This window comes from Phyllostomus hastatus, unplaced genomic scaffold, assembly GCF_019186645.2.
Source record: "Phyllostomus hastatus isolate PE091 unplaced genomic scaffold, TTU_PhHast_1.1 phas_scaffold_442, whole genome shotgun sequence".
Lineage (NCBI taxonomy): Eukaryota > Metazoa > Chordata > Mammalia > Chiroptera > Phyllostomidae > Phyllostomus > Phyllostomus hastatus.
This window is the reverse complement of record NW_025334030.1, coordinates 3,222,222-3,246,006: the sequence shown is the minus strand read 5'-3', so window position 1 is coordinate 3,246,006 and position 23,785 is coordinate 3,222,222. Positions and strand designations below refer to the sequence as shown.

At 45.9% G+C, this 23,785-nt stretch overlaps 1 protein-coding gene across 4 annotated transcripts in view; it reads left to right on the top strand.

Annotated features, from left to right (window-relative positions):
* SEC14L5 (SEC14 like lipid binding 5) overlaps window positions 1-23,785 on the top strand; it is a 46,272-nt gene that overhangs the window by 17,288 nt on the left and 5,199 nt on the right. For all 4 annotated transcript variants that reach the window (XM_045820906.1, XM_045820904.1, XM_045820905.1 and 1 more), the window contains 11 exons: window positions 2,488-2,616; window positions 3,215-3,407; window positions 8,290-8,402; window positions 10,232-10,421; window positions 13,004-13,092; window positions 13,184-13,254; window positions 14,724-14,895; window positions 17,847-17,981; window positions 18,953-19,087; window positions 19,477-19,704; window positions 20,725-20,885. In XM_045820906.1, the coding sequence (XP_045676862.1) occupies window positions 2,488-2,616; window positions 3,215-3,407; window positions 8,290-8,402; window positions 10,232-10,421; window positions 13,004-13,092; window positions 13,184-13,254; window positions 14,724-14,895; window positions 17,847-17,981; window positions 18,953-19,087; window positions 19,477-19,704; window positions 20,725-20,885 (1,616 nt within the window). The remainder of the gene's footprint in view (window positions 1-2,487; window positions 2,617-3,214; window positions 3,408-8,289; window positions 8,403-10,231; window positions 10,422-13,003; window positions 13,093-13,183; window positions 13,255-14,723; window positions 14,896-17,846; window positions 17,982-18,952; window positions 19,088-19,476; window positions 19,705-20,724; window positions 20,886-23,785) is intronic.

The window sequence follows — 23,785 nt, the reverse complement described above, 5'->3', positions numbered from 1 at the left end:
TCAGCATCACTGAGGCTGCTTGTGACATGCAGATTCCTGGGCCCCACCCTGGATCTATTCCACCTGGGCCTCTGCATCTTTAATAGGCTCCCTGGTAGCACTTCTGCCTGTGGGAGTTTGAGAGGCACTAAGCCTGGGTCTGTGTGGTAGCTCTGTCAATGAAGTTTGTCTTTGCTTACATATGTAAATATTTATTTTTTATATATTATATATAAACACATAACATGCATTTTAAAGATATATATCTAAATGTGTATTTGGCTCTGACTGATGTGGCTCAGTGGGTTAGGCATCATCTCACAAACTGAAAGGTCACCAGCTCGATTCCCGGTCAGGGCACATGCCTGGGTTTCGGGCCAGGCCCCCGGTTAGGGGTGTGAAGGAGGCAGTTGAACAATGTTTCTCTTGCGCATCGATGTTTCTCTCCCCTTCTTTCTGCCTCCCTTTCCCTCTCTCTAAAAATAAATAAGTAAAATCTTTAAAAAGATAAAATGTATATTTGTGTATAATTTATTTTTATATATGATATATTATATTACATATATTACCTATTTTTATATATTATTATATACATATACTTTTTAAATTTGTGAGATCTTTATTTTTCTATTTTCTTATTGTTGTTCAAGTATAGTTTTCTGCCTTTCCCCCTAACCCTCCCTTCTATTTTTTAAAATATATTTTATCAATTACACTGTTACAGGTGTCCCAAATTTTCCCCCATCACCACCTCCACCCAGTACCCTCATTCCCTCCAGCAATCTCTCCTAGTTCATGTCCATGGGTCGTGCATACAAGTTCTTTGGCTTCACATTTCCTATACTATTCTTAACCTCCTTCTGTCTATTTTCTACCTACTAATTTATGCTTCTTAATCCCTGTACTTTTCCCCCATTCTCTACCTGGCTGATAACCCTTCAAGTGAACTCCTTTTCTGTCATTCTGTTCCTGTTCTGGTTGTTTGCTTGGTTTGTTATTGTTTTTGTTTTAGGTTCAGTTATTGATAGTTGTGAGTTTGTTGTCATTTTACTGTTCATAGTTTTGATATTTTTCTTAGATAAGTCCCTTTAACATTTCACATAATAAGGGCTTGGTGATGTTGAATTCCTTTAACTTTACCTTGTCTGGGAACCACTTTATCTGCCCTTCCATTTTAAATGATAGCTTTGCTGGTTAGAGTAACCTAGATTGTAGGTCCTTGCTTTTCATCACTGTGAATACTTCTTGCGAGTCTCTTCTAGCCTGCAAAGTTTTTTTTTGTTTTTTGAGAAATCAGCTGGCAGTCTTATGGGAATTCCTTTGCAGGTAAATCTCTGCTTTTCTCTTGCTGCTTTTAAGATTCTTTCTTTATCTTCAACTTTTGGCATTTTAATTATGATGTGTCTTGGTGTGGTCCTCTTTGGGCCCAACTTGTTTGGGACTGTCTGTGCTTCCTAGACTTGTATATCTATTTCCTTCACCAAATTAAGAAAGTTTTCTTTCATTATTTTTTTTTCAAATAAGTTTTCAATTTCTTGCTCTTTCTCTTTTCCTTGTGGCATCCCTATGGTTGGGATGTTGGTACATTTGGAGATATCACAGAAGCTTCTTATTCTGTCCTTGTTTTTTGAATTCTTGTTTCTTCTTGCTGTTCTGATTGAATGCTTTTTTCTTTTTTATGTTCCAAATCATTGATTTGATATTCAGTTTCATTCCCTCCAGTGTTAGTTCCCTGTTGATTTTTCTTGATCACCTCAGGCTCCAACCCACACAATTTACAGGTCTGCTCTTCTACAACAGGCCATGCTACTAAGACAGAGAGCCAAAGCATCTCTACCTGTCAGATGCAGAGTTCAAAACACTGGTTATCAGGATGCTCAAAGAACTCACTGAGTACAGCAACTTTTATTTGTTTGAATGTCACTATACTTCCATGGATTATGCATTCACTGGAACTGTGTACTCCTGGAGCACTCTAAGGATACAGAAATGGTCCAAAAGCTATAAAGGATAAAAACAGCTTATCAATGGACCAAGCTTCCACAAGCTGCACCACATCAGGATGATAGCTGCAGCCTGGGCTCTGGCAAAGTGAGATGGGCAGAGTGGACCAGAGATGCTTGAGAGGAGACTGGGAACAGTGGCTTTAGGGAGAGAACCAAGAGAGCAGATGCCAGGATCCTGGTGCTGAGTCATCCTCCATACTGCAGGAGCCATCCTGCTCACACAGACCTATATACATATAATTTTTAAGTGACAGGAACACAGATATCAGATCCACTTTCTTTCTGCCCCTCCTGAGAAGGTTCTTTGCTCTCTAACACTTTAGACCTTGTGTTGTGCTCTGGGTCGGGGCTCTTGGCACTGCTGGACCCCTTGGATGTCACTGGCTGTGACTGTGCCATCCACTGCATGCTCTAGCAGGGCCCAGGTCACCAAGAGAGCCCAGGGGGAGGGCATGGTGCCTTCCACCTTGAGACTGTGTCATCACCCCTGCCTTGCTTTCAGGTCCACCCCGAGAATGAAGAATGGACTTGCTTTGAGCAATCTGCCTCACTTGACATTCGGTCCTTCTTTGGCTTTGAAAGTGCCTTGGAAAAGATTGCAATGAAGCAGTACACAGCCAACGTCAAGAGGGTAAGAGAGGGGTTCCATCAGTCATGGGGAGAATAGTGCACAGACCTCTGGGGTTGCCAGTCCTGGTTCAAAGCCTCCTCTGCCACCTGACAACCCATGTGACATCAGGCAAGATCTTTAAACTTCCTCATCTGTAGGATGGGTATTCTAACAATGGCCATTTATAGGAGATGATGGATGGACAGCAAGCCTATAATGGGGCCATCATAATCACTGTTTTGGTTGTTCCCAGGTTGTTGTGTGAACTCTCTGGACACAGAAGCAACATTGTGTGGTTCTTTTTCCTGGTTAAAATTGCCCCTGCTTGGTTTAAAGATATCAGACCCATTGCTGAGTAGATGAAATTCATTTTAATAATATGTTTTGTCCAATGAATTATCAATATAAAACTTACATTCTTTGTTTGGTCCCAAGTCTTGCAGATTCAGTGTGTATTTAACATTCACAGCACATTTCCATTTGGTCCGGCCACATTTCAACTGCTCGACAGCCATGTGTCAGGGCTGGGACCCGAGCAGGTAGGATGACTCCCAGGCTGGTGCTGTCACCCCACTGTTCTGTGTGATGCTGATGTGTCTTAGTTCTCTCTGGCTTCCAGGGGAAGGAGGTGATTGAGCATTACCTGAACGAGCTCATCTCTCAGGGCACCTCTCACATTCCTCGGTGGACGCCTGCCCCAGTCCGAGAGGAGGACGCCCGTTCCCAGCCTGGGCTGGGAGATCCCAGCTCCCTGGAGGCTGATGGGCCCAGAAGCACCCAGAGCGCCGATTCAGAAATGGTGGGTTCTGACGGTAGGTAACTGTGGCTGAAGGCTGAAGTCCGAGGAGGAAGCCTGAGTGGATTTTGCTCCCTCTGTGGGGGGAGAACTGCCGTGGATCCCCTGGAGGTGGATCGGGTCCTGGGATGATTCAGCCTCCTCCCTTCCATGGCTGCTGTGCCCTCTCTCTTCCTTCCAGCCCCAGAGCCAGAACTGGTTCATTTTTAGATCAGGAATTGACCTGATCTGGTGGCTGAGGGCTCCCCTTTTCTCTGGTTTTATTACTATTTTAAATTATATGAGTGGTGCATGATCATGGTGGAAAAAAATTCAGATTGCTCAAAAGATGTCAAGTAGGAAGTAAGACTCCTTTGCTTTCCTTAACTATCTAGGCATCACACACACATAAAATGTACATACATGCACATATATGTGTACACACATGCATGCATGCATGTATAACCTAGGTTGAACAAATGAGAGCACACGATATATTCTATTTGCTACTTTGTTTTTTTTTCACTTAGTAATGTTTCTTGAATAGTTTTCTGTATCAGTGCATGTATCTTTGCTCTTTGAAGTATTTCATGGGGTGGCTACACCACAGCTTATTTATTAATAAAAATTTATTGATATTTCACTTGATTTTAGCCAAAAGTCTGAGAAGCAATTACTATTAATTATTTATTGGTTTATTTAGTTTATTTAGCTAGTACCCTACTGATGGATATTTAAGTTGTTTCCATGTTTTTTAGAAACATTTTTTAAACCAGTTTTATTTATTGAGTTTAAAGGTAGAGAGGAAGGGGGGCAGAGAGAGAGAGAGAGAGAGAGAGAGATCAATTTGTTGTTCCACTCATTTATGCACTCATTGGTTGATTGTTGTATGTGCCCTGACCAGGTTGAACCTATGACCTTGGCGTATCAAAACGATGCTCTAACCAACTGAGTTACCTGACCAGAGCATGTTTTCATTTTTTTAAAAATACAAATAATGTGGTATAGTTGTGTTTTTAAAAATATTTGCGTGAGTATATACATAGCATATAATTTAAAAAGTTGAATTGATGAGTCAAGGTTATGTGCAACTGAAATTTTGTAAGATTTACTAATTAGGCCTGTAAAGAAGTTGTACTAGGCAATGTTCCACCAAAAGTGTATAGCTTTGTCTATTCCTGACTTTACCTCAGCTCCTCATGAGACTGTTATTAAACATTTTAAGTTTCTGAAAGGCAAAAAGCAAACATTAGTAGATTAGTGATTACTTCTTTCCTATGAGGGAGGTCAAGTATATTTTCTCATGTTTAGTGACTCCAATTAGCTTATCAGTGCATGGGAATCCCTCTTCTTGTTTTTTGTTCATTTTCCTATTTGCCCATTAATTTCTTACTACTTTATGAGAGCTCTTTACATATTAAGGCAATTAGCCCTTTGTCATATTTCAGACTTTTACTGACATGGAAAATATTTACAATATGATGTTGAAGGGAAAAACCCAGGACATGAAACCACACACACCCCGTGCATCCAGCTTTAACCATGGGCCCTTGTGCTCACAACACATCAGTTTCTCACTGGGGGACACTGAAGAGAGGGGCCTGCCTGCCGTAGAGATAGACCATGGAACTGAGACCACATCTGGGAATGTGTTTAGGTAGAACAAAATCCATCTGTTTAACAATGATTTATTCTGCACCAACTAGCTGCCCACTGTTGTACATACATTTTTAAAATACTAAAATTTTTCTTACAGCCCTGGCTGGTGTGGCTCAGTGGGTTGAGCGCTGGCCTATGAACCGAAAGGTCACTGGTTCGATTCCTAGTCAAGGCACACACATGCCTGAGTTGCAGCCCAGGACCCCGGTTGGGGTGTGCAAGAGGCAATCAATTTTCTCCCACATATCGATGTTTCACTCCCTCTTTCTCCCTTCTCCTCTCTCTAAAAAATAAATAAAATCTTAAAAAATATATATTTTTAAATAACACCACACTTCTACCCTTTTTCGGGCATACGTTCTGTGGGCCATGTCCTGTGCCCTTCCCGTTTTACACAGGCCTTTCCTTCCTTCTCTGTCTGTGTTGTCCAAAGCAGGGCTGGTACTCAGGATGGCTGGTGGGAGGCACGTCACGCCCCTTCCACCCTGCCCTGAATCACTAAGCCTTTGTGTTCAGGAGAAAGAGGCCTTCACAGCTGCCTGGAGGCTGGAAGAATGCTGGTATCTCCTGCCTCCCTTGTGTTTTCTACCTCAGCCCTTCCTTGCTCACCCCCTCCCCACATGGCCTCCCTTGCCCTCCAGCATCTCTGCTTCTGATTTTTCTGTGGGTGTTTCTGGGTCTGGACAGTTACTTGCTCCCAGCATCCCTTCTGCCTCTGGTTACCCAGTTGCCTCCTAGAGCAGATGGCATGACCCCCAGCCGCAGGCTTTGTTTTGGAAGGAACCATTGTTTTTCTATTGTGCTATCTGCACACACAAAAAATGAGCCATGCCTACGGAGCTGCTCTTTATAGAGTGTCTCCATCCATTACTGAGAAGCTAACATGCCTCACCATGCCAGCATCTGCCACCCCAAAAGTTAAGGGAGGGCAACAGGACCTGAGGATGGAGCACAGCCTGTAAATGTCAGCACATGCAGACTCCGAACAGCCCAGTTGTGTGAGATGGGATTGAAGAGTAGAAATGATCTGTGCAGCTATGGGAAGTATTTTGGGGTCAGGACTCTGCCTACCAAAAGCCTCACACCCCACAAAGGGCCTGGGGTAGTCAGAAGGCAAAAGAAACTGGTATTTATCAACCACCTGTTATGCCAAGCACACTGCATGCCTTTACTCATCTGAGTTCACTTAACTTCTCTTAGCTTCAGTTTTGTCTTCTGGAAAGTGGGAACACCTCATAGGACCATTGGGAGAACTTACTGAGACAATGCATGATGCATGTCATATTGTTAATAATCTTTAGAGCAATAGCAAATGATGAGGAGGAGAAATTAAGAAAACAAATAAATTTAACCAAAGAGGTGAAAGACCTGTACTCTATAAGAAAACTATAAGACATTGGAGAAGTAATTTGAAAATACAAACAAATGGAAGGCTATACCTTTGTCATGGATTGGAAGAATTAATATTGTTAAAGAGTCCTCACTATTCAGACTACTCTACAGAGTCAATGCATTTCCTGTTAAAATATTGGTGACATTCTTCACAGAATTAGAGCAACTCATCCTAAACTTTATATAGAACCCCCAAAGGCCACAAAATAGCCACAATAACCTTGAGAAAAAACAAAGTGGGCTGTATCATGGCTCCTATATCAAACTATACTGTAAAGTTACAATAACCCAAATAGTATGACACGTTCATAAAAACAGATGTATGGATCAATGGAATAGCACAGAGAGCCCCGAAGGAAATCCTCACTTATACGGTCACTTAATCCACAACAAAGGAGGGAAAGGTATACAATGGGGTAAACACAGTCTCTTCAATAAAGGGAAAACTGTACAAATACCAACAAAAAATGAAATTGGACCACTTTTCTGCACCATACACAAAATAAATTAAAAATGGATTAACAATTTAAATGTAAGGCTTGAAACCATAAAACTCCTAGAAGAAAACATAGGCATAAACTCTGACATCATTCTTAACAATATGTTTTTGGCTATACACTCATATCTCCCCATGCAAGGGAAACAAAAGAAAAAACAAACACATGGGACTTACATCCAACTAAAATTTTTTTGCACATCAAAGGAAACCATCAATAAAACAGAAGACAACCTAATGAATGGTAGAAAATATTCATAAATGAGCCCCACCTGGTGTGGCTCAGTGGATTGGGTGCCAGCCTTTGAACCAAGGGGTCGCTGGTTCAATTCCCAGTCAGTGCACATGCCTGGGTTGTGGGCCAGGTCCTCAGGTGGTGGCGTGCAAGAGGCAATCAGTCGATGTTTTTCTCCCTCTCTCTAAAAATAAATTATATAAAAACTTAAAAATAAAATCTTTATAGAAACCACAATGAGATATCACCTCATATCTGCCAAATGACTATCATCAATAAATTAATAAACAAGTGCTGGCAAGGATGTGGAGAAAAGGGAATTCTCATGCACCATTGGTGGGAATGCAGACTGGCCCTGTTACTGTGGAAAACAGTATGGAGGTTCCTCAACAAATTAAAAATAGAGCAGCTATATGATCCAGCAATTCCACTTCTGGGTATTTATCTGAAGGAAGAACACACTAATTTCAAAGGATAGATACACCATGTTCATTGCAGCATTACTGGTAATAGTTAATATGTAGATATGGAAGCAACCTAAGTGTCTATAGGTAGCCAAATAAAGATGTGGCACAAATATACAATGGGATATTATTCAGCAATAAAAAGGAATGAAATATTGCCATTTATGACAAAATGGATGGACCTAGAGGGTATTACTCTAAGTGAAATAAGTCAGAGAAAAACAAATATGCTTTCACTTTATGTGGAATTTTAAAAAAACAAAACAAATGAGTAAATGAAATAAACTAGAAACAGACCCATAGATAGAAAGAACAAGCTGATGCTTGCCAAAAAGGAAAAGGGGGATGGAAAAAATATTCAGAGGGTGGAACAGCTCTAGAAGGTGGGGATTATTTCCATTTCTGAAAGTCTAAGGGGACATGTCACTTGCCACTGTGAGATCCAGGCTTGCCCCAGAGTGAGTTTTCATAACCACCCAGGATATGGATTGGAAAGACTAGAGGACCTGGAGCCCATGGAGCTGTCATCCGGTAAAAGGGCTACCCTGTGGCTTGGAATTACATTTCAGATCCAAGGTGGCTGGTAAGGTATGGGTTCCAGAAAGGGTAGACATGGTGGTGAAGAGACACAGCATCTTCCTCTTGTCCTGAAGCTCCCCTTCTTCTCTTGCAGGGGACAAGCTGGATGTAGACTACATTGAAAGGTGCCTGGGCCACCTCACGCCCATGCAAGAGAGCTGCCTGATTCAGCTTCGGCACTGGCTGCAGGAGACACACAAAGGCAAGGTAGGTGCAGGGCTGGGCTTTGCCGGAGCAGACACAGACTCAGTTATGGCTGCCCAGCCTCAGGCACTGGGAGGAAGGGTCAGGGAAATAAGTTTGTGTAATTAGCAATGCTGGATACTTAGATTTTGCCTTCTTTTCATTACATACTGTCTCATTTATGTACAACATGTGCTGTGCATTGTTACTGACTTGGTACTGTTGACATCTGAGGGCAAACAGTCTTTTTTTATCCTTACCTGAGGACATGCTTATTGATTTTAGAGAGAGGGGGAGGCTTGGGGGGGAGAGAGAGAGAGAGAGAGAGAGAGTGAGAGAGAGAGAGAGAGAGAGAGAGAGAGAGAGAGAGACATAGATGTGAGGGGGAGACATCTATTGGCTGCCTCTTGTATGTGCCCCAACCAGGTATCAAACCCACAACCTTTTGGTGTAGAGGACAAGGCTCAACAAACTGAGCCACCCGGCCAGGGCAAGGCCAGGCAGTTCTTTCTGGTGGGGGCCGTCCTGTTCACTGTAGGGTTTGGAGCATCATCCCTGGCCTCCACCCACTGGTGAGTTCCACGAGCTCTCCTTCCCCAGTCGTGGCAACCAAAAATGGCTCCAGGTATCACCAAATGTCCCCTGTGGGGCACAGTCACCCCCGATCAATAACTACTGCTGTTCACATAACCATGCACACTGTTCTTTTAAAAAGAGATTTAATGGGCCTGACCAGTGTGGCTCAATTAGTTGGAGTGTCGTCCCACAAACCAAAAGGTCGCCGGTTTGATTCCCAGTCAGGGTACATGTCTGGGTTGCGGGTTCAGTCCCTGGTCAGGGCATGTATGAAACAACTGATCGTTGTTTTCTCTCATATCAGTGGTTCTCTCCCTTTCTTTCTGCCTCCCTTCCTCTCTCTCTCTAAAAATAAATGAAAAGATATTAAAAGAAAAATAAATAAAAGAGATTTAGTGAGTTGCAAGGGTTGATTTTTGATTGCATGTGGAGTTTGCCTTTAGGCTCTAAGCCCCATCACACAAAGATTCATAATGCATTTGGGTTCCTACCATGAACTTGACCTTCAACTCTGTTGAATAAGAACTTCCTGCTTGGTCATGAGTTGCTGGCCCTTTCTCCTAGCATCCCCTCCCCACTTTAGGGAGCAGACAAGGGAGTTAGTGTTGAGCTGTGATGTAACCTGTCTGCCCCCCTCTCCTCATCTGTAAAATGGGGATAACATTAGCATTCACCTCCCAGAGTGAATTAATGGGAATCCACGTAAAGCGCTTGTCTAGAGCCATGTCTAGTTCATACTGAGCACCCAGTAAACCGTGCTTTTGATTGGGGTTGGCTTTGCCTTGACTCTTGATATATACCCTAGGGAAGGAAGAAGAGCTGGTGGGGTCTTAGCTTGTCCCCTCAGCTATTAGGCTTTTTGGGTTATATATGGCAGGAATGCAGCTTGAACAACAGGCACAAAAAAGGGGGGCATTATATTTTGGCTTATATAACACTGTTAAGAGGGGTGTATCAATTTCCTGGGGCTGCTGAAACAAAACTCCACAAATTGGGAGGCTTGAAACAACAGAAACTTATTCTTTCCCATTTCTGGAGGCCAGAGGTCTGAGCTCAAGGTGAGAATAGAGTTGGTTCCTTCTGGAAGGTCTGGGGGAGAATCTATTCTATGTCTCTCCTTGGCTTCTGGTAGCGGCTAGCAATCCTTGGCTTGGGGATACATTTGGCCTTTTCCCCAGCTAAGTATTTTTAGATGAAACAAGAGATTCATTTTCCATAATTTTATCTACCAGGTTAGGAAATACCATTCTATGGGTTGTTCCTCCTTCTTCTCTCAGATTCCCAAAGACCAGCACATCCTTCGGTTCCTGCGGGCTCGTGACTTCCACCTAGACAAGGCCCGGGAGATGCTGTGCCAGTCCTTGAGCTGGCGAAAGCAGCACCAGGTGGACCTCCTCCTTCAGACCTGGCACCCCCCTGCCCTCCTGGAGGAGTTCTATGCGGGGGGCTGGCACTACCAGGACACAGGTGCGTTCCTTGACTTACACAATGGATAGTGCACACTTCGCTCACTGCCGAATGCACTTTGAATCCCACTTTTCATCCTTCTTACTTTTTCTTTTGACTCTTCTGGACAGCTGGAGATGACAACCCAGCCATGAAGATGGCTGAGCTGGGCTTCAGGCAAATAGTATCCTGGGGCTGCAATTGCAAATGGCCTCAAACTGGGTGGCTTAAAACAACGGAAGTTTATTCTCCCCCAGTTCTGGAGGCCAGAAGTCTGAAATCACGGAGTTGGCAAGGCCGTGATCCCTCTGCAGGCACTAGGGGAGACTCCTTCCTCAATTCTTAGAGTTTTTCTCATGGCCCCAGGTGTTCCTTGGCTTGACAGCATCACTCCAGTCTCTGTCTCTGTGTTCACATAGCCTTCCTCTTTGTGTGTCTCTCTGTGCCTTCCTCTTCTGATAAAGACCCCCCGTCATTAGATATAGGGCCCGCACTGATCCAGTATGATTTCCTTTTGAGATCCTTAACTAATTACATCTGCAAAGACCCTATTATCAAATAAAGCTACATTCTGAAGTTATGGGTAGACATGAATTTTGTGGGATATTATTTAACCCACTATAAATATCTTTGATTTTTCTGTTACAATAAAGTTTATTATGAAAACAGACTAGTGTGGGGACAAGGGGACAGACAAGTATACATAGGTTGGGTGGCTCAGGTGAAATAGTGTGGCTTCTTCACATTGGTGCTACCCACGCTTGCTGAAGGCAGGGTCCAAGTCTTCCATGGTTACAGCATATTTGCAATTCTTGCTCTTTTGCCATCAAAGCCAGTGCTTATTATGATTTTCAATGTTCTGTATATAAAAATTCATATACAGTTGATCCTGGAACAATGCAGGGGTTAGAGATGCTGACCCCCCTGACACAGTTGAAAATCCTGGTGTATTTTTTAACAGATTTTTATTTATTCATTTTTAGAGAGAGGGGAAGGGAGAAAAACATTGATGTGGGAGAGAAACATCAATTGGTTGCCTCTCATATGTGTCCCGACCAACCAGGGACCAAACCTGCAACCCAGGCATGTAACCTGATTGACAACCCTTCACTTAGGGGGGTGACACCTAACCAACTGACCACAATGGTCAGGGCTCCACATATAACTTTTGACTTGCCCCAAACTAAACTATAGTCATCCTTTGGCATCCACAGGGGGTTGTTTCCAGGAACCCCTGAGAACACCAAAATCCACAGATGCTCAAGTCCCTTGCACATAGTTGGCCCTCTGCATGCGCAGATTCCCAACAATGGACTGTTGATCTGCTGTTGGTGGGCTCCACAGATGTTAAATGGAGGGGTAATTTATATTGCTTGAAAAAATTCCACAGAAAAGTGGAACTGCGCAGTTCAAACCCGTGTTGTTTAGTGGTCAACTGTATGCTGATTAGAGCAAATGCTTGAGTCTCCTGAAGAACTGGCGGGGACACTTTCTTCTAACACACAGTCGATCCCCAGTATTCATGTGTTGCATAGTTGTGAACTTGCCTACCCACTAAAATGTATGTGTAGTCTCCAAATCAATACTCAGGAAGCTTTTGTGGTCGGTCATGGACATGTGCAGAGCGGCAAAAAACATCCGAGTTGCCCGACCTGCACTTCTCCAGCTGAGGGTGCATGGACGTCTTTCTGCCTTCCCGTTTCAGCTCCCATACTATAAACAAGCATCCTTTTCGTGGTCCACTTAGTGCCACAGATTTTGTGTTTTTGTGCTTTTGGTCGGTGATGTTGCTGTTTGCAGTGGCCCCAAGCATAGTGCAGACGTGCTGTGTCATGTTTCTAAGAGCAAGAAGGTTGTGATGTGCCTTACAGAGAAAACGTCGTGGGTTAGATGCGATTCATTCAGACATGCTTTATAGTGCTGCTGGCCGTGAGTTTACTGTCACTGACTCTACACCACGTACTGAATAAGGTGTCCTTAAATAGAAACAGAAAACAAGGCTAGGTATTGATCAGGTGACAAAAACGTTATGACTAGAGGTTCGCAGGAACCTAACTCTGACCCTGTGTTTTTCCTAGAAGCAGTTGTTCTGTATTTGCAATTCAGTGTTCAAGGAGACTTTATAGAACAACTAACATGAATAATAAGAACTGACAGCATTAAGTGTATAATTCCTTATTTTTCCATTTTTGCTTTGGCTGACAGAAAGCCAAAATAGCCAGCTTTTATCTATTCTCTCCATGTTCCTTCATTACATAGCTCATATCCTTTTTTTAAAAAAAAGTTTTTAAACTAAACTTCTAATGTTAGAACAGTTTTGGGTTTTCAAAAGCTGAAAGGGCATGCAGAGAGTTCCTGCCTGCCCCTCACCCAGTTTCTGTTGCGGAGCAAACCCAAGTGCTTTAACCCTTGCACTGCCTCTTTCACCATAAGTGGTACCAGTGCCGCTGGGGAACAGGCAGGGTGTTAGTAAGTGGTGGGTGGACTGGGCCTCGGTGAGCCGCACCTGGCGCCCTCATCTCTGAGGAGGGTAAGTGCTCATCATGACTTTGACCTGCTCTCTCACCGGCATTCCCTGAACAACGTCCCCTCTCTCTGAAAAGACGGCCGCCCCCTGTACATCCTGCGACTGGGACACATGGACACCAAAGGCTTGATGAAGGCTGTGGGGGAGGAGGCGCTGCTGCAGCACGTGAGTCGGGTCCCCGCTTCCTGGAGCCCCGGGGGCTGCCTGTGGTGGGGCAGCCACGTGAACATTGGCCAGAACATTCTCTACCTTCCAGGTTCTTTCCGTCAACGAGGAAGGACAGAAGAGGTGTGAAGGGAACACCAAGCAGTTTGGCCGTCCCATCAGGCAAGAATCCCCCAAGAGACAAATTCCCCCGAGTAGTAAAAACAGCCAAGGCTCACAAAGCATGGTGCTCCACAGAAATATCCTCACTTACTTCTCACAATGACCCTGTGAGGCAGGGGCTGTATGGTCCCTGTTCTTTATGGAGGGGGAAACTGAAGCTCAGAGTAGTGATATTCGTCCAAGGTTGCTAAGCTGGTTAAGTGGCAGAGCTGGGATTTGAACCTGTTCCTGTCTGGCTCAGGCTCAAGGACTTTGCCTGCCATGCCATTCACCCCCTGGCCTTTGCTTTTTGGGACCCGCTCCCACCCCCTCTGTGAAGTACCACCTTCACTCTGTCTCCCAGGCACGCAGGCTCGCAGCTGTCCTGGCGCATCCAGGAACCCGCCATTTCCCTCTGCCTTCCCCAACTTCTATGCCTGAGCTCAGTTTCCCGCACCAGTGCTCATGTGACATTGCCCCCAAAGGCTCCGAACCTTTCCCCTTCTGTGAAGTGGTAACAGTATCATTAGTTCTGGCACATCTTGATAGCTGATCAGAATCAGTGACGGTGAAGAGATGATGCAAATGCGTATAGAACTTACTACACAGCAGGCACTCTTCTGAGCCCCTTGATCCAGGCTGTCCTTGTCACCACCACAGGAAGGAGGAGAGGCAGGGCCTGCTACTGAAGCTTTCTCCAAAATTGCCCTGATCTTTGTGCAAGTTACGTCTCTTTGCTCATCGGCACCTTCCTAAGGGGACACACACTGGGGTGGGGGATGAATCAGTCAGGATCCTGACCAGAAGCATAATTCATCCCAGATGGCTCAGACGACAGGGTGTCACAAAGGGGCTCCTTCCAGTGGTTTGGCAGGGTGAAGGGAAGGAACCTGGGATGGAGAGGCTCCCAGGGACTAGCACAACAGCAAAATGGCCATTTTCCTGATGAATTCACACTAATGAACTGGAGGCACAGAGAGGTTAAGTAACTTGGTCAAGGCCACACAGCAGGTGGCAAAGCAGGGATTTGAACCCAGCTCTTAGCACTTACGCTCTGTTTCATCATCAGCATCTTTTCAACGATCAGTAGTAACAGCTAGCTTTTATTGAGTGGGTACCATGTGCCTGTCCTTGCAGAGACCTTTATATCTACCACCTCATTTAATCCTAACAACAGTTGCTTGAGCTGGGGACTGTTACTGTCATTGCCACTGCCCTGATGAGCAGGAAGGTGCCCAGGGTAAAGGTGATACTTGAATTAGAGTGTTCAGCCTCAGAGTCCACGCTCCAAGCCTCTTCGTCACGTGGCCTCTCCACAGCGTCAGGATCCAGGAGTGTCCTGTGGCTCCTGCCCCTTCTGCTCCCAGACCTGCCTCACTGAGCCTCTCTGTCCATCCCTGTCTGTCAGCCCCTGGGTCCCTGTGGAGGGTGTTGGGTGCCCTGAGAGGGGGCCCAGCAAGGTGGAGTGAGAGGGCCCATGTCTGCCGCAGCTCCTGGACCTGCCTGGTGGACCTGGAAGGGCTCAACATGCGGCACCTGTGGCGGCCGGGGGTGAAGGCCTTTCTGCGGATAATTGAGGTGGTGGAGGACAACTACCCGGAGACCCTGGGGCGGCTGCTCATCGTGCGTGCCCCCCGCGTCTTTCCTGTGCTCTGGACGCTGGTAAGAGCAGGAGCCCGAATGGGAGGGGGTCCCTCTGTGAGCTGCCCTGCCTGCTTGTCCTGTGTCGTTTCCTCGAACTCATACGCCATAAAGCTCACCCCTTTACAGTACACAGTTCAGTGATTTTTAGTGTATTCACAGAGTTGTGTTACTACATCCACTACCTAATTCTACAATATTTTCATCACCCCAAAAGGAAACCATTAGCAGTAACTCCCTTCCCTCCTCCCCCCAGCTCTTGGCAACCATGGACCTACTTTGTATCTCTATAGATTTCTGTATTCTAGATACTTCATATAAATGGACTCAAAAACGTTGACATTTTTTCATCTGATTTCTCTCACTTAGCATAATGACTTCCACATGGTAGCATATCTCAGCACTTCATTTTTTTGTCTGAATAGTATTCCACTGTATGAATAGAGCACATTTTATGTATCCTTTGTCCTGCTTCGTGAACACTAGAGTCATACTCAGAATTGCACAGGCTTCCGGGGATTCCTGTGAGCTGGTTCTGAGGAGTGCTGGGATGCTATGCTATAGGGATATTAAAACATTCTGAACTCTGGCTGCTGTGGCTCAGTGGATTGAGCACCAGCCTGTGAACCAGAAGGTTGCTGGTTTGATTCCCGGTCAGGGCACATGCCTGGGTTGTGGGCCAGGTCCCCAGTTGGGGGTGTGAGAAAGGCAACCTATCAATATATCTCTCGCACACCTATGTTCCTCTCTCTCTCTTTCTCCCTCCCTTTCTCTAGAAATAAATAAATAAAAGTCTTTAAAATCGATAAACATATCCTTGGGTGAGGATTAGAAAAATGTATATATTAAAACATTTTGCTCACAACCCACAGTAAGAAATACACTTTATGTTGCAACGCTTCACATGTCTGTGTACACACACATGCACACAATTAGGTTAGTCACAATGTACCACGTTGAATTCACAACCACTGACAGGTTGTCTCTTGCAGTTGAGCACCACTGCCCTGAGGCCTTGCTATGGGTCCCAGGAAATGCAGTGTCAGGCCCCTCCCACTCCTGCAGACTCAGAGTTAGCACCTTGTCCAGTGCCAGGATGTGGGTGTGTGTGCTCAGTGCCCACAAAAGCATAAGAACCGCAGCTGTAAGTAGGGATTTGACCAGGATAGAGATTCAAGGGCTGAAAGTTAAATGGACTCAATGTTTTTTTACTAAGCACCTACTATGTGCCAGGCACATTTCCAGGCCCTGGGGATTCAGAGTGCACAACAGCCAGCTACTGTTTCCATGCTCCCTGCCCGCCCCCCCACCCCCAGTCATGGGGTAGGGAGAGAGAAGCCAGATAACCTCACACTAGTAAATGCTTCACGGTTTCCTGTGACAAGGGCATGAGGGCATTCAGGGTTCTTGTAGAGACTAAACAAAGCAGGTAGGGGTTGGTACAGGGGGATAATTTAGATTGGGGAACAGAGGAAGGTCCCACTGAGAAGTCAGCTTCTGGCTGAGACCTGAGGAAGGAGCAGGAGTCACGCAGGGAAGGGCAGGGGGAAGGGTACAGCAGGCAACCTGCACAGCGTGGGCAAGGCCTGGAGGCAGGACCAGGCTTTAGAGGAACTGAAACACCAGTCTAAGGTGTGGAGGAAAAAGGAGCAAAAAGGCCGGCTGCCCTGAGGAGGCTGGGAAGACAGATGCTCAGGAGCCAGCACCTGCCGAGTCCAGGCTGTGGTGGTGATGGGACCTTGTGCTGGGGCAGTAGGTTGCCCTCGAGGGTTGACAGCAGGAGACTGTGAACATATTTCTGGGGCAGAAAGTTATCTGGCTTCTCTGGGTAAGTCAGAGCTGAGCAGGGGAGCAGGAGCCTTGGGAGGGACAGGCAGGACCTGCTACTAAAGCTTTTCATCCTGATCTTTGTAAAAATTACTCCTTTTGCTTTTTGGAGATTTCCTAAGAAGATGTTCACTGGGTGGGATGGAAGGCAGTCAGCTGAGGTCCTGGCTGGAAGGAGGATTTGTGGGATGACATGAAAGAACTGCCAGCCGAGGTGTGAGTGGGATGGGGAGGCCCCTGGGGACTACCGTAAGCCCTGACCACCCAGGGCTGGAGGGACGAGCTTAGGGGATAGCCTCGTTGCCAGAGCCCAGGTGAGCTGGAGCAGGGGTGAGGGCGGGGGCTGCCAGTGGGAGCTGTGGCTTCCAGGGGCACTGAGGTGGGGAGGGGTGGGAGAAGTACGCACCTCCCATCTCCTGCTGCTGCCCCCCTCCCCGGCCATGTCACGTGGAGCAGGGGACTGTCTTCCAGAGTAGGGGCTGAAGGAGAGTGACCACGCGGGTGGGATCCCAACTCCCAGTCGGCCTCTTGCCTGTAACATTATGCCTTGCTGAACTGGCTTGTGTCCTGCCATGCCAAGCACCTCAGTCCTTTCTTGTTTCCCTCCCTCCTTCCCTCCCTCCCTCCCCACCTGTTTATTGAATCAGACACCACATCAGCATTGAAGATGCTGTGAAAAACCCGACTGACATGCAGCTTAGAGCCCAGTGTGGGAATTCCACCTGGGGTACACAGAGCATGGCTGTTCCTGCAGTAGAGTCGCATTCAGCTGTAAAAAGGAAGCACTGATAATGCTACACATGATGCACCCTGCAAACATGCTAAATAAAAGAAGCCAGACATGAAGGCCTCATGTCATATCCATTTACATGAAAGGTCCAGAATAGGCAAGACCATAGAGGCAGAAAACATATGGGTGGTTTCCAGGGGCTGCGGGGGAGGGGAGGAGTGAGTGCTAGTGGGTGTGGGTTTTCCTTCTGGGGGTGAAAATATCTCAGAATTAGATAGAGGTGATGGTCGCCCAACATAGTGAATACACTAAAATCCTCTGAATTGTTCCCTTTACTATGGTTAATACTATGGTATGTGAGCTACACCTCAATAAAAAAGCACCTTTCTATCTTGCCTCACCTCCCTCATTTCAGATCAGCCCCTTCATCAACGAGAACACCAGGCAGAAGTTCCTCATCTACAGCGGCAGCAACTACCAGGGCCCCGGAGGCCTCGTGGACTACCTGGACAGAGAAGTGATCCCCGACTTCCTCGGGGGAGAGTGCGTGGTGAGGCTGCTGGAGCCCTGGCCTTGAGGAGGGGGGCCGTCTGTGGCCTTGGAGGACCTGGGACTGCTGGGGCGGGGCCTGTTTTAGAAGCTGCCCAAAGAGAGGTGACTCCTCTCTGAAGGAGGGTAGCCTCACCTTGGTTCTTTCAAACATAGCGAGTGAGAAGCAGTTTCAAAAGTCCAGAGACCAGGCCAGTCAAACCCTAACCCACCCAGTATTCCCCATCCAAGTCCAGGTTGCTAGGATACAGTCAGAGTTTACCTTTTTACCCTCTGCTGTCAGGGAATGTGACTCAAGTGTCCCAGAGGCTTGGGTCCCAGAGCCAGTGTACCCAAAGGGACTTATCCCTAGCTCATAATCACAGGGTGTGGGACGACTGGGCAACTGCTCCCAGGGGAGGCGACCCTAGCCCCCTTTTATTGCCCCCCTGGGGGGTGAGATGACAGGCAGGGGTGACCCTGGTCACAGCTGTCTTATCACATCTGACTGTGGGAAGGCAGGCTCTTCCCCCTTCTCTAATAGCAATTCCAAAAAGCATGCTTGTGTGATTTTGGGGTTAAAAAAGCCCCAGATTTCCTAGGAATTTTTGCCAACCTTGCTTGTTTTCTCTACTTGCCATGCCATGTATGTGTGACAGACGTATTTGGTAGATGGGCCTGTGAGAGCAGCACAGTGGTCAGGAACATGCGCCTGGCAGCCTGATGACGTGGGTTTGCCCTGGCTCAGCCACTTCCTGCTGTGTCCTCTCTGCCCTACTTCTCTGAGCCTCTGTGTTCCTGCTCCTGAAATGGGAAGGGTAATAGTTCCCACTCCATTGCTGTGGTTCTGGGGTTAAACGGGGTCAAGGAATCCTAGTGCTGAGCTCACTGAGACCGCTGTTATAGGTGTGTTCAGGGGTCACAGAGTGCCCTTCTTTGGGTCAGCCATGCCTGGCTGGGCCCTGACCTGCCACCTTTGTCTTTGTCCCCCAGTGTAATGTCCCTGAAGGAGGGCTGGTCCCCAAGTCCCTCTACCTGACGGATGAGGAACAGGAGCACGCAGATCAGCTGCACCAGTGGAGAGAGACCTACCAGTCGGCCAGCGTGCTCCGCGGGGCCCCCCACGAGGTGCCGGGGCCCCAGCCTGGGAGGGCCCCCTGGGCTGGGGTGTCACTATAGGTCAGGGTCCCCCAGAGCAGAGCCTGAAATGAGGGTTCTCATGGGAGCAATTTGCTGAGGGCGAGCTCTCAAGAGAAACCTGTGTGGAGGAGTGTGGGCGGGCAGGATGGGTGTGGGTAGGAGTCTAAGCCGAGAGGCTGTTTCAGCCACAGCTAAGCCCACCCTGACCCGTGGGGAGTGCTGCCTGCGCAGAGCCCGACAGAGTGGCTCTGCCAGCCTCCTGTGCCCTCTTGTCTGTTGGTCAGTGGCTGTGGGTCAGCCCCAAGGAAGGGTGGGACCTCGCGGGCATTTCAAATAGAGGGGCCATCTATTCTCAGACCTCGCCTGTCTCCGTGCAGGTTGCTGTGGAGATTCTGGAGGGGGACTCAGTTATCACCTGGGATTTTGACATCCTACGGGGGGACGTGGTGTTCAGCCTGTACTACACCAAGCAGGCACCCAAGCTGGGCTCCTGGGAGCCTGCGGCCAGGGCCAGTGGGCAGCTGATGGACAAAGCCTGGATCCTGGGTGCAGATTACAGCCGCGTGGAGGCCCCCCTCATCTGTCGGGAAGGGGAGAGCATCCAGGTTCAAATTCCTTGATTCTTTTATTCGTTCATCATGCAGGACTGAGAGTTCACTGTGTTCCAGGGTTCTGGGGGCACAGCACCAGACAACCAGGACCTGGTCCTCTGCCTCAGAGACCCTGTGGGGTGGTGAGGGAGAAAGGCAGATTCTGGAAGTTCCAGGACCCGGAACTCAGGACTCCAGCCTCAGAATCCCCTGGGACCCAAGTTAGAGATGCAGGTTTCCGGGCAGGGTGACTCAGAACCCTAGGGTGTGGGGCCTGGGGTCTGTAACTCTCACCCTCTCCTGGTGATCTCTGACGCACAGTCAAGTTCCAGGGCAAGAAACTGTAGGTCTGGGAACAGAATGCAGACATGGCACCAAACATGAGTCATCTCCACTGACCTCACATCTTCCATGAGGCCAGTGCTTGCAGGTCAAACATCACAGGCCCTCAAACACACACTGATACACACATACATATACACTCACACACACACATGCACACACACACTCACACACATGCACACACACACATACATGCAAGCACTGGCGAGCACTGCAGATCTTACTGAAGGTTCCATGAGGAGTCTAGCACACCAGCAGGCCCCTGAGATCCCCCTGAATATCCCAGCCCTTCTCTGAAGTTGCTCTTCTTATAACAGCTAACAGCCCCTTTTCTTGTTCTCTCTTGGTTCTCAAAAAACTAACCACCTGTGACCTCCTCCCTTGCCTGCCCCAAATCCCTCTCCAAAACTCCTCAGTGTGCAAGGCTCACTCAACAGAACAAAAACTCAACAAAATCCAGGCAGTTGAACAAACCATACCTCTGTTGTCCTGCAGCCATACCCCTCAGGCCTTGAACCCCTCCCCAAAATTCAAAGGGAGACTCTCAGCTGCCAGGGATATGGAGGTACCAGTGGAGGGGGAGCAGCAAGGATGGCTTTGGGAGGCTTAGAGGAAGGACTTGCCGGTGGGCTGGTTTAGAACAGGGCTCTGTCCCCGGGAGGACCAGAGCCTCAGGCATGGCTACTGTTTCAGGGCTCCCATGTGACCCGGTGGCCTGGCATCTACCTGCTCCAGTGGCAAATGCATACGCCCCCTGGCAATGTGGTGGAGGACGTCCTGTCGGCCCTGCACAGCCCTGGCACCAGGTGCAAACTCCTCTACTACTATGAGGTGCTGGCTTCTGAGGATTTCAGGTAGGAGGGCCTGCGAGAGGGGCCTGGGCAGAAAGGGCTCCCAAACTCCCCTCTAAGACGGGGGAGCATTGCATTCACTTTCCCTGCTTGCTTCTGAGCTTCTCCAGGGATGGGGCCCTGGAATTGCTAAAACTTTCCAGTGGTTCAGCACCTAAGCATGAGAAATTGCACAGTGTCCACACTCTGCTGCACCTGCAGAACCTTACCCTGAAATGAAACCATGGACAGAAACCCAACATACTAGATTGATTGTTGGGGGGAGTCTGAGGTCCTGCCATTTGGACCTCCCCTCACATCTAGAATTCCATAAAACAGCCTTTGGACTGTTCTAGAACAGTCTAGAATAGTGCTTCACAGACAATTCTTTCCAAGTGATGTTTTCAGGGAGTCAGGGAAATATAATAGGTAAGACCTCCAGCACTTCCTGGTTGCTGTGTGACCTTAGGGGAGTCACTTTACCTCTGGGGAAGGAAACAGATATCTAGGTCCAGGAAGCACAGAGAGTTCCAAGCAAGACAAACCCAAGGAGGCCCACACTGAAGACATATTGTCATTAAAATGGCAAAAGGTAAAAATAAGAGACAGTCTTGAAGGCAGCAAGAGGTAAACAACTATCATATACAAGGAAAACCCCTTAAGGCCATCAGCTGATTTCTAAGCAGAAACTTTACAGGCCAAAAGGAAGTGGCAGGATGTACTTAAAGTGCTGAAATAAAGAAAACTACCACCTAGAATACTCTACCTGGCAAGGTGATCATTCAGGATTAAAGAAGAGATAAAGAGATAAAAACTGAAGGAGTTTATCACCACTAAACTGGCTTTATAAGAAATGTTAAAGTATCTTCTTTAGCCAGAAAAGAAAAGGCCATAACCAGAAATAAAAACATTTCATGAAAGAAAAAAATCTCACAGGTAATGGCAGATATATAATAAAGCAAATCAGTCACTTAAAAAGTTAGTATGAAGGTTAAAAGACAAAAGTAGCAAAATTAACTATAACTACAATAGTTGAGAATACTCATATACAAAAACAGAAAGATCTCAAATATCACATCAAAAACAAAATGTGGAGTTGGGGAGTAAAAATGTAGTATTTTTAGAGTAATATAGATGGATACATATGAACCTCATGGTAACAACAAACCAAAAACCTATGAAAAATACACAAAAAATAAAGAGAAAGGAAACTAAACAAAACACTAAAAAAATCCAGCCAACCAAAAGGAAAGAGATCAAGAGAAGAAGGAAGGAACAAAGAGGAACTACAAAAACAACAACAACAAAAAAACACAATGAACAAAATGTCAATGAAAACACAGCCATCAACAATTACTTTAAATGTAAATGGACTAAATGTTCTAATCAAGAGGCACAGGGTGGCAGAATGGATAAAAAACAAGACCCATCTGTATGCTGTTTACAAGAGACTCACTTCAGGTCAAAAGACATACACAGGCTGAAAGTGAAGGGATAGAATAAGATATTCCCTGAAAATAGAAATTAAAAGAAAGCTTGGGTGGCAATACTGATATCAGACAAAATAGACTTAAAAACAAGGACTGAAAACAGACAAAGAAGGGCATTACATAATGACAAAGGGGTCAATCAAAGAAGAGGCTGTAGCAATCATAAATATTTACTCACCCAACACAGGAACATCTAAATATATGAGGTGAATATTAACAGACATAAAGGGAGAAATTGATAGTAAGAGTAGGGAACTTCAATATCCTTTTTACATCAATAGATCATTCAGACAGAAAATCAATAAGGAAACAATTGCCTTAAATATCACATTAGGCCAAATTGACTTAATCAATAATTATAGAATATTTCACCCAAACACTGCAGAATACACATGATTTTTGAGTGTAAATGGAACAGTTACCAAGACTGATCACATATTAGGCCACAAAATAAGTCTCAATAGATTCAAGAAGATTAAAATCATATCAAGCATCTTTTCTGACCACAGAGGTATGACCACAGTGGTACAAGAAGAAAACTGGAAAAACCACAAACATGTGAAGACTAAACAACATTTTACTAAACAACCAATGGATCAAAGAGGAAATCGAACAGGAGTTAAAAAAATATCTGGACACACATGAGAATGAAAGCTTATTATTTATTATTCAGGAAAGTTGTAGATACAAAATTAATGTACAAAAAGTCTACTGTCTTTCTATACACAATAATGAATGATCAGAAGACGAAATTAAGAAAACAACTCCATTTACAATTACATCAAAGAGCATAAAATACTTAGGACTAAATTTAACCAAGGAAGTGAAGGAAGGACCTGTGCTCTGAAAACTGTAAGACGCTGATGAAAAAAACGGAAGAGGACACAAATAAATGAAAGGATATGTCATGCTCATGGATTGGGGATTAATATTGTTAAAATATCCAAACTAACTAAAGCAATTTGCACATTTAAGGCAAACCCCCAATCCAAATACCAGTGGCATTCTTCTCATAATTAGAACAAATAATCCTGAAATTTATATGGAGTCACAAAAACACCAAATAGCCAAAGCAGTCTGGAGAAAGAAGAATAAAGTTGGAGGCTGTCATGCTCCCTGATTTAAAACTATACTAAAGGCTATAGTAATCAAAACAGTATGGTACTGGCCCAAAAATAGACACACAGAACAATGGAACAGAATATAAAAACAGACCCTTGCTTATATGGACAATTAATCTATGACAAAGGAGGTAAGAATATATAATGAAGGAATGATAGTCCCTTCAATAAGTGATACTGGGAAAACTGGACAGACACATGAAAAAAGTGAAACTGGACTGCTCTCTTACACTATATATAAAAAACCCCCACTCAAAATGGATTAAAAACTTAAATGTAAGACCTGAGATCATAAAATTAGAAGACAACATAG